This window comes from Lepisosteus platostomus, chromosome 8 (genome assembly GCF_059453375.1).
Source record: "Lepisosteus platostomus isolate fLepPlt1 chromosome 8, fLepPlt1.hap1, whole genome shotgun sequence".
Taxonomy (NCBI): Eukaryota; Metazoa; Chordata; class Actinopteri; order Semionotiformes; family Lepisosteidae; genus Lepisosteus; species Lepisosteus platostomus.
This window is the reverse complement of record NC_142618.1, coordinates 55,608,671-55,624,786: the sequence shown is the minus strand read 5'-3', so window position 1 is coordinate 55,624,786 and position 16,116 is coordinate 55,608,671. Positions and strand designations below refer to the sequence as shown.

The 16,116-nt window shown below is 34.1% G+C and overlaps 1 protein-coding gene across 1 annotated transcript in view; it reads left to right on the top strand.

Annotated features, from left to right (window-relative positions):
• Positions 1–16,116, top strand: part of LOC148657545 (cadherin-10-like) — a 52,957-nt gene that overhangs the window by 9,568 nt on the left and 27,273 nt on the right. Inside the window, exon 2 of the mRNA XM_088643970.1 lies at positions 6,860–7,210. Coding sequence (XP_088500096.1) covers positions 6,986–7,210 — 225 coding nt within the window. The 5' untranslated portion in view covers positions 6,860–6,985. The remainder of the gene's footprint in view (positions 1–6,859; positions 7,211–16,116) is intronic.

Here is a 16,116-nt window from a genome sequence, read left to right as displayed (position 1 = left end):
ATGCACCTTTGATAAGGAATCTAGACATTTTAAATGTCTGTGGTACAATTCAAATGTCTTTCCAAGAAACAGATCCTTATCAATAAATGAACATCTTCCTAAAGCTGAGAAAAGGTGGATCACAGATATACAATTAAATTACAAAAAATGTGTTTAATAAATGTTTATTATCCTTATTTCAAAAATGCAATTTATTTAATGCATGTGCAGGAACCTTCACTCAACCCATTTGACAAGTGATGATGGAACAATGGGATTAACAGGCATTTGTTTTATTATTATATTGCAAAAAATGTCTACAATATCTTCCCCTGAAATTTTTGGTTAATCCAACCAGACAGGTTACACCCATGTGGAGTCTGGATGTTCACGATGCCATAGATTCATAGTAAAGGTTTTTATTTAGATGTGCAGTCATGACCTTCTTTGGGAAATGCAGGCTCAAAAAAATTGGATTGAGTAAACTCAAATATAACAGAAAGTAAGCACCAGTCTCTGCAATTTGTATTTACCTCTAGTCTCTCTTCTTAAGTCTCCTCGTGTAGTCTTTTGTACCCAATCACCTAAATATATAATTGGAGGTGAGCCTAACACTAAGTTTTTTTTAAGATCACTTTATTGGCCATATACAATTTCTCGTATTTGTCAATTTGTCTTTTTGCAACAATAAGTTAATTTGCTTATTAATCATTCTCTAATAGCACCACACTGCATCTACATTCTCATACCAGTCAGGCCAACTCCCACACAACCCCACACTCTAGACAATTTGCATTTATTGTGTGACAAGATCTAGCGCTTCCAAATCTGAGAGCTTCTTGATTATTATTTTATTCTTATTATTGGTGACAGTTGACCAAGAATGAATTGAATGAAATAAATTGACCAAGAATTCTTCGATATGACTTTTCAAAATGAACTATCCTTTTGCTGGACATAAAGCACTGTAACATTTACAGGTCTGGAAAATTTGGCCAGTTCCATAAAGTAGGTGTTCAGCATTTGGAAATCCAAAAAAGTTCCATCTATTATAAATATGCATGGTTCCTGGTCTGATACAAGGATAAAAGCTGTTTAGAACTGGATCCAGCTATGAAAGCTGTTGACCAAGACTGAAAGCCTCTTCAGACCAAGCCCATGATTTGGATCATACTGACATACTGACAGTATACTGTATACAGTAAAACTCCATTCAAACCAAAGACATTTGTCTTCTATTTTCTATGTAACACAAACCGTTACTGGGTCACATCCTGAGTAATTGATAAATGATTCTGAATAAGCAGACAAACATTCATACTTGGATATTGTATTAACAGATATTGTAAGAAGTCAGGAAAAATAAGCAGACTATGCTTCCAAACTGATAGCTGTGCCATGAAATAGACATCAAAGCTCTGAGGTTCTGTAGTACCTGTATGTACAGGTAGTGTGAAAGGTTAGCATTTTACATGTGGACCACTAATAAACACAGCTGTAAATGTTATAAAACAAGATAGTTTGTTATAGAACTTTATGTTCTGTGGCAACAAATACAAATCTGGTTATATCTGGATTTGGACAATATTTATTGTAGGCAAAACACAAGTTATAGTATATATCAGGTATATTACTGGTAGTTATAGTATATATAGTTGTAGTACAGTATTTCAGGTATAATACTTTGGTAATATTTCAGTTCATGGACAAATGAAAGGGAAATGAGATATGATTCCAAGTATTTATAAAAAACAATTTAGAATATCTCCAGTTGTAATGTTTGCATTTTTTGGATAAAATGGAGAAGTGAAAAAACAATACATTTATATGTAAATAGATTTATTTTTTGTCTTGTAGTCAAACTGTCTACTTCATTGAAGTTTCTCACAGAAAAATCTCCTTCGTGTTCAGATTTCAGAAACATTGATACTGAAGAACAGACCTATGGAAAAGATTTAGATTTTTAAGCTGACTCATCATTTTTTTTCACTGGGGTGTGTAGAAAGCTATGAAGTGTAAACAGAATATTGTGAGGCACCTTTAAAAGTGTAAAATTTAAATCCAGAGGATGTGTGGCATACCTGGGGTTGTTAGAATAGAATTCTTTAAAAGGTGGATCTTGGGAAAAACTAAAGTAAAAAACAACAATTGTCTTATCTACAGTTTGATTAACAGATGCAAAGCTTTAATGAAAAACATTATACATCTCATGAGACTACATTTGTGACCACATTTTAAAATAAATTGAAATAGTATGGCATCTGAGACTGGAGTCACTTAGACTTTAGTATTGTAACACAATTCCATGCTGTTTAGCATCTAATTTACATGAACTTTTACAATGTAGTGTGAAGAAAAAAATAACAGTCTAAGATGTCTAAGATACGTAAGTCTGTAGATGTGAATGAACATATTTATTATCTAGGGTTTTTAAGGAGACAATGGCAATACACAAGTTTAGTGGAAGAAAACAATCAAACTACAAAAAAAATGAACATAAAACACCATAATTGCAAAGTCCAGGATTAATTAATTTACAAGGTCAAAGCAATGGCTTCAGATGTTTTCCAAAAATATTATTTATAGGTCCTTCTCTGCCCACACACAGTCTGCAGAATAAATGAAACTAAATGCTTCAGATGGAACACATTTCACAGTACTGCTAGAAATAAGCATTGCATTGTCTTAATAATTTAACATACAATATCTATGAGCAAAGGAACTTTGGAAAAGTTTATGTAGTGCTCAGATTTATGCTATCTTGTAACAAAATACATAGTGAAGATAATAGGCTTGTACATAGATTAGACTATATTTTAATACAGTATTGTACTTTTTCAATAAAAAGTCAACTATTATAAATATTATAATATAAATATTATTATCTGTGTCCATTATCACAGATAGTTGTATTAATTACAAAAAACTTATCTGAGGGTTTTTCTGCATTTAATTAACTTTTATTTTACAATATGTTGATCTACGCCCTGTTGTATAACATGAGGTAAAAAATACAATGCATTAAACAATAGTAAAACAACATGAACAAGAACCATTTTTTCAATAAAATTAATGTAATTCTTTTATTAGAGGAGATTTAATTTAGGATTAAAAATCCTTATTTTGACATCACTAAACTGTTTTGTTTTAAAAAACTATAAAATAATTAACAGTGAAAGAGCTTTGATAATGCAATGTGAATTAATTTACATCATTACAATATCTCAGTTTTCAAGCACTTCAGTTCACTTAGTAATTAAAGATGATGAAGAGCATAATGTGACTTTTTAATTGTATTAAAGCATATCTTGTGATTTGTATGTATAACAGAAGTTTAATTTACAGCGTCCTTCATAGTCAATATCATTTTAAGCTTGTTCTTTATTAAAAGCTCCCTTGATGTTTGTTTGTTTTGTTTTTTTGTAATTTTGAACAAAAATATCCACTTTATGAATCTTTTTCTCAGCTGTTCATAGCCCTCTCAGATGTGTAATGAATGCCTGTCATGAGTGCGATGATACTTGGCCTTTAAACAAACTTTATGGAAAATACAGTCATTTAGAAAGAAAAAAAAAATAAGATTAACTTCCATAAACCTATAAATTATGTATACATTTCTGTATTACGATCGGTCCTTGTGGAGAGAGTACTTCAGTGATTCATTTCAAATGCCACTTATGCTAAGCTTTATTTTTTTGGCTTTGTGTAGTTATTCCGTTGTTGTTGTTGTTGTTTTTGCTGTGATTTGAATGATTTATTTCTACAGTAACTAATGGGTTATAGATTCATCCATCCATTTTCTATCCGCTTCTATCGCAGTAAGAACCAGGCAAAAGGGTGGGGGGGTAACCCTAGCCTGAATGCCAGCCCATCACTGTGCAGACAAAGACACAGAGATCATCACATTCATACCAGGGCCAATTTTCCCAGACTCTAATTAACATACCAGTATGTCTTTGGACTGTGGGAGGAAACCAGAGCACCCAGAGGGAACCCAAGTGAACACTTGGAAAATATACAGACTCTGTGCAGATATCAAATTAATTTTGTCAAGCTCAAAACAGGAAACAAATTCTAATACATCATATTGATTTTATCTGGTATGCACCTCATGTGTCAGGGCTAAAAAACTCTCTTGTTTGCACATGAGGAACTGTATTAACAAAGAAACATTTGTATGTATGTGTGTACATGTATCTCTTTTTCCCAGGGATAGAAAAAATGTCATAAGACAGAAAAATGCAACTCAAGCAAAAACATATTTTCCAAGCTAACAAACTATAAACTGACACAAATATTGAAACTGTTTGCTAATACTTAAACACAAATCCTGTTTTCAAATGTTATTTTTTTAAAACTTTCATCCTATTTGTTCATTTTTTCCATAAGGGTCACGACAAAAATAACTGCACATTTGCATTTAAATAGAAATTGTATTAAAAAAAGACATTTTGAAATGGGGTAGCATGGTAGTTAGCATTGCTTCTGGTAGCTCTGGGGCAGTTGGTTCAATTCAAGACCCAGGGTGCTGTTCCAGACCTGGTGTTTGCGTGTTTTCCTTGTGTTCATGTAGGTTTTCTCTGGTTGCTCCGGTTTCCTCCTACAGTTCAAAGATATACAAGTAGGTAAATTGGCTTCTGGAAAAATGAGCTCTGGTGTGAGTATGTGCATGTCTATGTGTGCTTGGACCTCGCCTTGTGTGTGTTGCTTGCAGAGATCTGCTCTGACTCCACCATGACACTGAAGTGGATGGAGCCATTAGAAAATGGATGGATCTATTACCCATTAGTTACTGTAAAAATAAATAATTCAGATCTCAGCATTGAAATTGATAAAAGTAACATTAATACACAAGAAAATTAAATAAATCAAGAATGCAAAAGCAATAGACATACAAAAGCTCTTGTCTCTCATGTTCTACCACACAGTGCCACTAACTGCAATTTCAATTTTACCTAGTAACATCCATGTGCACTCTGTTCTACCCTGCCTCACTCTACCCAAAATAAAAGAGAAGTATGACTTATCAACCTCTAGAAATCTGTTTTGATAAAAATCCCTCCCTCCACAACTAAAATAGATATTTACGCAACTATTTTAATAATAATAAGAATAGTGTTTTAGTAATTTAACTGTTATTTGCTATATGCAAACATTTGCAAACAGCATAACAAAATGTACACAAAGACAACAGTGTTTTCCAAAAATAGCAGAAGGTGGTGCACTCACAACCCATTCACACAACAGCTTTTTCATTTCCTATGACAGACAGGGATGTGAACTGGATCAAGGTAACAAACAGTTCATAAGCATATATAACAATCTGCAACATATGGAATGTTATCAGGAAACTCCAAAATATTTTACAATTGCTGTTTTACATACAATACTCAAACATTGGCAAATAAAGCATATCAAATTATCATAAATTCTCTCCTTTTCAATATGGACAGTTTTTCTTTTGTAGGCATATTATTTATATATTTAATGAGGATACAATCTTTAAATTAAATTTTGGAATAATGATTAATCTTAATACATTTCACCGTAACATACCAAAATAAATCCTCACAGATGGCCCAATAACTCATACAGTATATTGTTTCTTTCATGTGTTTTTCATGTTTTAATGAAAATAATTTTATTTTATTTTTGTAAATCAACCTGACCATTTTGATTGGTAAATCACTGTTGTAGTGCTTGCCTTACAAGCAAGGAAACAAACATTCTCAGTGAGATAGGGTTAGTTTAGAGCCTTTTTAAGAAAGTAGTGCCACCTGAAAAGTCTAGTAATTCGTTTTTTTCTTTTTCTCATAGACATATGGTGAAATTTTGTGGGTACAAGAGGATTCAATTGGGATTTTGAAGGTTTCGTGTAAACGTGTTCAGCATTAAAGAGATTTTACTTTTATGCAGAAACACTAATACATATGATATAATAAATCTTGCTCTAAAAGAAAAACTTTTATATAGAAGTCTACAAACTAAAATAATGTTTATAGGGAAAATATTAAATCAAAAACTAGAAATAATAATAATTGTCTGATCCAAAAAATATTATTATCATAAATTGTGACAATCACACTGGCTAAATAAACAGTTACAGTCACACTTATTAACACCTTTGACCTTCAACAGTGATATTCACTAAGCATGCATACTTACTAAGCAGAGTAAGTGTATTTTAACATTCCTAAAACAGTAATTGGGTGCCAAATCAAGTCAAGAATATAATGCTATGTGTGTGAGTGCTGACAAAATACACAGAAAACTTAGTAATAGTATTGCAAATAATTTACAATATAAACCCTTTATACATGTGCCGCATCATACATGTACATGTTTTATTGCCTAATATCCATTCAGAACTACATGGTTTTCATATACAGATAGAAAATATTAAAGATAATTTATATTTATTCTTCGGCTGCTGTTGGTATTTGTAAAACACTCTTTGTTTTGGTTGTAATCAATTGCCATCAATTGTTAAATAAAACAAAACAATATACAATATAAAGTATATACAATATACAGCTATACTACCTAGGACTAAAATGTAATCACATGTTGGCATGTCTTTTACTTACAGATTTCATAGTCAGTGATTCACAGAGGTTTATTAATTTCCAGATTTTTTTAAATAGAAACGTGCCAGCACATATTTTACTTGCACTGCAATTTATGATTGAATCTAAGCATCTCAGCTGTTTTTATTTGTGTTTTTTCATTTATTATTCTATATAATATTTTACCTTTTTTTAATTAAACTTCTTTATGCATAAATCTTGATTGAGGTATACATGTAATATGTATTGTGTTGAAAAAGCTATTTGACCTTATTGGACCTCATTAACTCCTGATTTAACTTTGCTCTTTTCAGGAAGAACAAAAAGGGAGTAAAATGCCAGCTTTGGTGCTACACCTTTGTAAGAGTCAGGCAATACAGAGCTGCATTCCTCACTAGAGTTTCTGCAAAGGACTTGAAGAGTTTGAGGACTTGGATAAAATGGTATTCAGTCACTCCCTGCTGCTTCTTCTCCTGCTCTCCTTTCATCATCAGAGTTATATGATGGTTCTGTCACAAAGGAATAACGATGAGACACTACATAAGCTAACTGGTGCTTCAGACAAAGATGGGAAGATACTGCTGCGCTCCAAACGTGGTTGGATGTGGAATCATTTCTTCCTTCTTGAGGAGTATACTGGAACAGAATATCAGTATGTTGGAAAGGTAAAGGGTGATATTTTTCTGGTCTTTGTTGTAATATTGTTTTTAATTTGGATACACTACTCTGGAATGATGTTCTGTCACTCTTCTTGTGCAGTCATCTGGGGAAGGTTGATGATTGCAACCTGGATGGATGGGAGACCTCCTGGGAAAAAGGTTGCTGCTGGAAGAGGTGTTAGTGGGGCCAGCAGGGGGCGCTCACCCTGTGGTCCATGTGGGTCCTAATGCCCCAGTATGGTGACGGGGACACTATACTGTAAACGGGCGCCGTCCTTCGGATGAGATGTAAAACCGAGGTCCTGACTCTCTGTGGTCATTAAAAATCCCAGGGCGTTTCTCGAAAAGAGTAGGGGTGTAACCCCGGCGTCCTGGCCAAATTTCCCATTGGCCATTACCAATCATGGCCTCCTAATAATCCCCATCTATAAATTGGCTTCATTACTCTGCTCTCCTCCCCACTAATAGCTGGTGTGTGGTGAGCGTTCTGGCGCACTATGGCTGCCGTCTCGTCATCCAGGTGGATGCTGCACATTGGTTGTGGTGGAGGGGAGTCCCCATTACCTGTAAAGCGCTTTGAGTGGAGTGTCCAGAAAAGCGCTATATAAGTGTAAGCAATTATTATTATTATTATTATTATTATTATTATTATTATTATTATTATTATTATTATTATTATTATAATAAGTTTGGCCGGTCATAATTGTCTCCTATTGACTGATTTTGGAAAGTTGGTCCAACAAATGTTACATTTAGCTGAAAAGGAGAAAAGGCTGGCCACAGAAATATCTCTTTTCTTGAAGTCAATCTAGTGTAATCCTGGCACTTGTCATGCTGGAACATTGACTTCCAGAATGACTTGAATGATTAAAAAAAGTGTGGTCTCTATAATTTTATCTAAATATCGCTGAACAGTAAAGCTGCCATCAGTCTGCATCAAAGGTGTACTTGTGTTAAAGACAATTTCCTTCTCATATTGTAATACTTTCATCATTTCGCCTGCTGGCTTGAACAATGCAACAGTCAGCATTATACTCACCACAACATCTCCATACAGTCTTTTGACTTCATCCATAAATCACCTTCCTGTGAATAATACATGATGAGAAAATGGGATGATCTATATAATATCCTGTTTATAAACAAGTCTACCATCTAATGACCTTATACTTACCTTCTATATTCTTTAGTGTGTAAACACTACACTGATTTTTTTCAGTCTTTCCTCTTTCTTTTTAGCATTCATTGTTTCAATTGTATAGAATGTAGTTATCCCGGTAAACATTACATTTTACTTATCTAAATGGAATGTTAATACATGGCCATTATTTTTTATCTTTATCCATTCAGGTCATTCAAAGTCATAGCATACCCATGTTAACATCCTCTGTAGTGTCTAGTGAAGAAAGATACAAGATGTGAAGAAAGGGTTAACTGAGTCATTTCTGCATGAGGACTGGACTTCTAAGTAACAGGCTAGAGTTATGGCAGGAAAGGGTAATGACTGATAAGGATTCCAGATGCCAGCTAGGAAACCCCCCAGGGAAGAAAACCTAATACTGACCATTAAGAGTGACCAAAGTCTGTGAACTGGCCGAACACCGTGACCTCCCCCCATTACCATAGTAATGAGCGACGTTAGAAGTGGCAGAAAAGGGCTATATAAACTGGAAGTTTTGTATCGGTACTTTGAACAATACTTTGGTTTAATTGTTCCTTGCATGCTATAAAACTCATCTGTTTAACTTCATCTCGGCATCCACAACTAATTTGTCTGTTCCAAATACTTTTGGCGTCAAGAGCAGGATTCTCAGATAAAATACAAGAAAAAAAATAAACAATGTTGAGGGTTGTGTTACCAAAGCACACATATATACAGTATTTGGGCTGCAACATAATTCAATTAATAAAGTAATATAATACCCTCAGAAAAGCAATTGTAAGGGTATGCTTTGTTTGCCAATAAGATATTTATCTAAAACCTATGTTCAAACCTAAGCTATATTACACGTTACACAAAAACACAGGTTTTGTTTGTCCCTTCAATTGCCTTGAAATATTATGCAATTCTTCTTGTCTTAAATTTACTTCGGTAAGACTGTAGCCCTGTAATTGTGATTTCTGGTGTGTAAAAGAGAGAGCATCTCAATATAAATAACCAAAATCAAATCGAGTCAGTAAAACTGTTAAGATTTTGATTATGATAATATTTTAATGAGTTTATCTTTGCTCTGTGTTCACATACAATAACAACTGTATGTTTATATTTGCATTGAGATGTGGCAAACAAACTTTTCGTCGGTGCAAACAGGGCAAATATTTATTCTTTAATTTTAATTCTTTTATTTTTAATGACTTTGTTCAACTGAAGGGCTGTGGGGAGAAAATTACTATGTCCATGACTGAGACATTTATGATAACCCTAATGCATTTTTTATAAGGAAAAAAAATCACAAAAGCAAGAGAAAGCTGAGATCTCACATAAGTAGTGAGAAAAAGTGCCAGCGGGGAAAATGCCCTCTTATTAAGCTGCTGTGCTATTAATCTGAAGCATGAAAAGGAATCACATTATAAATGACAGTGTGAGTTAAAATAATGCATATCAGCATAGATGAATTGCAAATGTTGCATTATGGCCATGAGAATTACAATTTTACTGAAACTACTGACTTCAGTGAATTGTTTTTATGCCAAGTAATCACGATGAAACATATTCATTATGAATAAACAAAGCTTTCTTAAGAAGTGTTTTTAACGTTTAAGACATTGGGGAAAATGAGGCAAATAAAAAAAATTGTTAGAACTTAAAATTATTAAATGCTGAAGTGACAAAAGGTTGAATACTGTAAATATTTGTTTGAAATGTCATAGAAATGGATACTCAATGTGTATCTTGAACCACACATTGACATAACTTAAAAAGTGAACAAATAAAAGTTAGAATATTGATGTCGCTCAATAAAATATTTTACTCTTTTTTGAATTTTAATTGGGGGATAATAAAAATGTTTTGCCATTCTTTTGACAGGAAACACTATATACAAATTAAACTGCTGTTGTTACTTAAGAATAAAAACACTGGTCAATGCAAATGCACATAAAATGACCAAGCTGGTCAAAAACCACCTGTTTGCAACTATAATTCCTTGTAAGGTATTACATAATTATATTTTCTTGCATTATTCATGTGAGTTTATTTAAAGAACTATATGTTTCTATACACTAGAATACACTTTACACTTATTTCAGAATAAACATTTCTTTCTCAGTAAGGTCACTCACTCAAGAAAGTGAATTCCAAGCAAAGGTTCAACCATGAAGACAAGGGCTTTCAAAATAACTCAATATTAGAGTTTAGAAATGTGTGGAAAGGAGAATGATAAAAATAAAATCAGACACCCTTCAAACACCTTGAATATCCCTTCAAACACAGTGTTGTAAATAATTAAGAAGTGGAAGGAGAATTGTACTACCCAGCCACTGCCAAAATCAGGTTATCCCTTCAATAGTGTAGTAGGGCATGGAGGAAACTAGTAAGGGTTACCATTGTGAAGCCAATGACGACTTCAGAAAAACAACTATACAGTTAATTGACTGAGATGGGTTAAAATGACCGTGAGTCAACAATATCCTGGTCTTTTCACAAAGCTAGGATGAATGGCAGAATAACACACCAACTGAGATCCTTCATGGAGTTGGCAGCAAAATATATGTGATACTGAAAATATGTGGCTGAAGATTATAAGACCAACAATTATGGAGCTTTTAGGTCTAAATGAAAAGCATTATATCGGGAGCAAAACCCAACACAGCCCATCAATTCAATCCCTAATGCCAGGGTAGCAGCATTATATTATGGGGCTGGTTCTCATTCCATAGGACCGGGAAACTTGCAGACTGAGCAGAAAATAATGGAACAGTACAGGCATATCTTAGAGGAAAACCTATTTCAGTCTGCTTAAGACCAAAAACTGGATGAAAATTAATCTTTGAGTACATTAATGAAATAAAGCTACACTGGAGTGGCATAACAAGCTGAAATGCAGTATTCTTGAGTGAAACTTGACTTGAATCCAGTAGACTTCTGCAGCAAGACTAGAAAGGTTCTGTTCATTATTGACCTGCAAGCATTCTGACAGATCTTGAGCCAGTTTGAAAAGAAGAACAGGTTTAAATTGCACCATTCTTGTGTGCAATGCTAGTTGAGACATATCCAAAAAGACATGCAGCTCTAATTACTGCCACCAAGGATACTTGTGCGATCAACACATTTTAGTTCTTGATATTTTTTGTAATTTTTGTTGACATTTAACTTCCTTTAGAAATAAAAAAAATGTTTGGACTGAGCATTCAGGTTTGATTAAATATATTCACTTCAAAAATGCCTATAATGTACATTATCTGTAATTCAACTACTTTTATGAGACATTGTAACATTCTGTCTCTGACATAAATTTGGATTCTACCACTTGGCATCTATAAGATGATCTTTTAAGAAGATGGTATAAGGTCATTTTATTCTTGTAGATACATATCGGCTATCACCTCAAAAGATCATTCTTATAGATTTATATGATCCTTAAACATTGTTATGACACTAATAGAACATGGGAAAAAGCAGGTGGAACATGGTGGTAAATTCTATGACAATATGGTCCATTTGGAATTTATTATCTGGCTATCAGAGATTTCTTTATGTTCTTTACTCACATGAAGAAAGTCAAGCTTTGAACTAATTATGCTGAATTGCAGACTGTAGTATATGTGAGAGTGTTACAGTAATTTCTGCTTTTGCTAGCATACAGTCTAGTGGAATAAGGGAAACATCACAGGTAGTTGTGGGAAAGGATCTTTACTGTCGGACATTATTTACATTTCATCTAAACAAATGTGCAAGCATTACCAAAAGCAGATACAGTATCAATAGTAACAGATGTAGCTGATCTATCATAATCTATATCTAAATGTTAAGTGTAAAAGTGTCTTTTCACACCAACACGATGCTTGTTGTTTAGACAGTTACTGGACTGACAACAGACATTACCTTAGAACTCACAATGAAAAAGCTCAAGGCTGCAGGAGCAATATATTATATCTCTGGGTTATTTCATTAGCCTTTCCACTATGGTTGCTACTCTTTTAACTAAGTACTTATTCAATAGCACATTTTGCCCCCTTTGACATTTGTCCTGAAATAATTCAATCCTTTTTTGTCGACATACAGATATGTTTTACTTGTACTGCTATATTAAAATGTTCACCCATACAAATTGTAAAATCATTCAATTTTAATGCAATTCTTCCATGAAGGTGTAAATATTAGGCTAACACATAACCATCTGTTTTAGGCCCTGCTGATGTACAAGGTCAGGCTGCCACCAGATGGTGAACTATTCAAATGTGCTCCATTTTGTTTCTTGTGTTTTGCTCTAGGGTTTTAATCTCAGTGTCGAGGCTTTGCTATATCTGATGTGAATTAACTTTGCTAAACTGAATAAAATAAACAATCTAGCTGAAAGAAATTGCATTTCAACAAAATAAATTATCAAATACCATTTTCACACTAGCCATAAATACTGTACAGTTCTAAATGTGTACCCAAGCTAGTCTAGTTTTATTTTAAGTCTAACCTACTGATGCACATTGACTGCCAGCATCCAGACTTTCAGAACCTCATATTGGAATTGCCTTCAGGGGATTTGCATGTTAATACCTTGTCAAATGCTGCACTTAGTGTATAAGAAAATAAATACAGTATGAAGAAAATATCATAATATTCCCTTTCTGTTTTCCTAGCATTTTTGAGGATGAGTAGAGGTAAAAACATTTAACTGATTGTTAAACTGATTGTGCCATTAACTGATTGTGACAGATATTCTCCACATTCAATGAGCAACTGTCCAAGTGTACTGTACTGGGGTGATTTGAATTGAGTTGGCCAAGGTTTTCTTAGCTTGTAGCGTCGTCACAAAGCCAAATAATTTCACTTATTGTTAAAAAGACAGCTCTAGGCACTTTTGGATGGCTCTAAATGTGCATTTGTTAGAGGAAAATTCTTAATTGGTATGAGTATTATAGCAAAACAGGCCCGGGTCAGCACTGGCCCAAATGCATCTGAGGAAATGGACTGGATCCACATATCCGTCGTCATCAATACATTGTACCAACCAATTTGCAAAATATGCCTTGGATGTTCTAGTATAAAGACTTTAACTGAGCCACTCGAGGAAACTACATTTTTTCTTATCAAGCCGTGTAGCTAGTGTAGCTTTGCACCACTGTCACAGCTGTAGGTTTAGTTTAGTGGATTGAAGCAGCTTTTATCCCTCTAAGATGTGCCTTTTCTTTGCTCCATCCATTCTACCTGCAGTTTTGATTCCCAATCCCTACTGATGAGAACAAGCCCCATCACATGATACTTGTACCACTATGCCTGACAATAACGACATTGTTGACTAGGTCATGTGTTTTGTTTGGTTTGCCACAACACTTTGCATTTAAAAAAGTTCCAATTTTGACCACAAATCCTTTTGCCAATTATTTGCAGTTATCACTTAAATCAGGGGTGGGCAAATGTTTTTGTTCCAAAGGCCACATAAAATCCAAAAGCTTATTAGTTCAAGAAAAAAATATTTTTTTTAATATAAAAAAATAAAAATTGAATAAAAATTTGACATTCAACTCACAAGCCAAGTGTTCACCAATTACCTCGACCTGACGAGTAAGTGTTCGGCATGATAAACCTTTTTTCTCAAATTTGCTTTTGCTCTCTCGACAAAGAATATCTGCGGTTTCTATCATACACTCCTTCAAAAACTCCCCTTCACAGAACGGCTTGCTTTGTTTAGCAATTTAGTTTAGCAGGTAGCTTGACTTTGTGCTGGTCTCTTGGATAGTAGAAGGGCGGAAAAATACGTTTTGCCTGTAAACTAGCGGCTAGTTTGGAAGCTCTATTAGCCCACTCCTCACATGAGAGATTGCTAGCATAGTTAGCATGTTTGGCAGAAAAATGCCAACTGGGATTGTATTCTATAAATACTGCGACACTTTCCTTACAAATTAAACATATAGCTTTTGTTCCAACCTCTGTGAAAAGGATTTTGCAGTCCATTCTTTGTTGAACACATTCACTGTCAACTTTCTACTTCTTCAATCCACTCATTTTGGCGCAGGTTCCCTCACAGCGCGATGGACCCACTCTAACTGGTGAATCTAATTGGTAAAGCATTGATTCCCAATCTTTTGGGGTCCGTGCCTCCCTTGACCTGTCAAATTTTCCACATGCCTTCCCTGTGTCAAAAATAAGCAGTGCAATATTTTACAAAAGATAATAAATTTGAAAAGGAAATGATGGGTCAAAATAAAACAAAGTTGATCTAATTTGTATTATATTTAATCATTTTCAAAACCAAAAAGCTTGATTAAATAGTAAAAATACTTGACAACACATTTTATTGAAATTATTCGAATGTGAAAACAATGTGGAAAACGTTTTTTAAAATAGTCAACATCTTTGTAAAATGCAAATAAAATGTTTACTGTTTAATGTTTATCGGGTTTTTTTTAAAAAGGGGGAGAAATACAATGTCTTTTTGTTTGTGCCTCTTAAAGGGGAGGGAGCCTCACAAAGGCAGAAAATTGCAAAGGGAAGTAGAATTCACAGAGCTCCATTGCTTATTCCTTAGTACTCCAATAGTTTGAGTTTTTGTTTGTGCTAGTTGGTACGCAACTTTGTGTGATGAAAGAAGAACTTTGCTTGGTGGCGCGATGCACAATTTGGAATCATTGTGGCACTGTAAATCGTTCGTGTGCTATCTAATGGCAAAAATAATAAAATGTAAGAAAAAACAGCACCAAAGAAAGTGGAATATGGCGAATATTGACTAATTTATTTTTTACCTCAAGGGCCAGTTAAAACTGGCTGGCGGGCCAGATCCAGCCCGGGGGCCATAGTTTGCCCACAGGTGACTTAAATTTTTTGTTGGAAAAGCAATGCAGGATTTTATATGTGTTTGCCACCCATTCAAGCCATCTTTATTAACTTATTTTGGACTTATTTCTCCCTTTATGGTCATTGTAGCTTTTTCAAAGTCATTGTTGACATCCCTATCCAGTTTCCCTTGTCCATCTGTTGAATTTGAAGGGATAGCCAAATTTATTCAGCATCTGGGCTACATTACCTTTACCTTCACCTGACTGATTTCACCATGCTCAAAGGTATATTCACTGTCCTTATCATATTCTTACACTGATCTGTGCCCTTTTACAACTTTATCCTTAAGTTGTATTGAAAGCTCCTTTGTCTTCAAGGTTGAAAATTTGCTTGAAATTAACTACCTGATGTGGGACGTTTCACGGACAGATATATGTATGTGATCTATTATTACTGCACACAGGGGCCATTCTCCCTATCATCAGAGTAATTATGTATGTACTGTATGTTTGTCATAGCAAAGGGGTCAAATCAAGTTAACTCAAGCTAGTAAGGTTTTGATTTTTCCTAGCAAATTGTTGTTCACTTATTTCACTCATAGAGGTGTTCAGTTTTAGCATTCAAGTTTTGATTAAAGATATATACAGTATATATCTGCATATTATTTGTAATCCAATAGAATGTGGCATCATTGGAAGGGGGTGAATACTTCAAAAGGGCATTGTATACACTGATACAAAGCACACATCTTTTGAAGTTCTGTAATTTTGCAAATTAACTGCTGTTACAGAATTCCACACATTTTCCAGAAACTGATGTGTATTTCATGAAGCTGTCAGAAGAAAAGGATGAGCCTTTATGTTTACTATTATAGTACTGGTGATAATGTTTCTGTCATTAAGACAAAAACATTAAGACATAATAATTATCACAGTCTTTTTTTTTTAGCTCAGTGAAAGTAATTATAATGATGTAAATG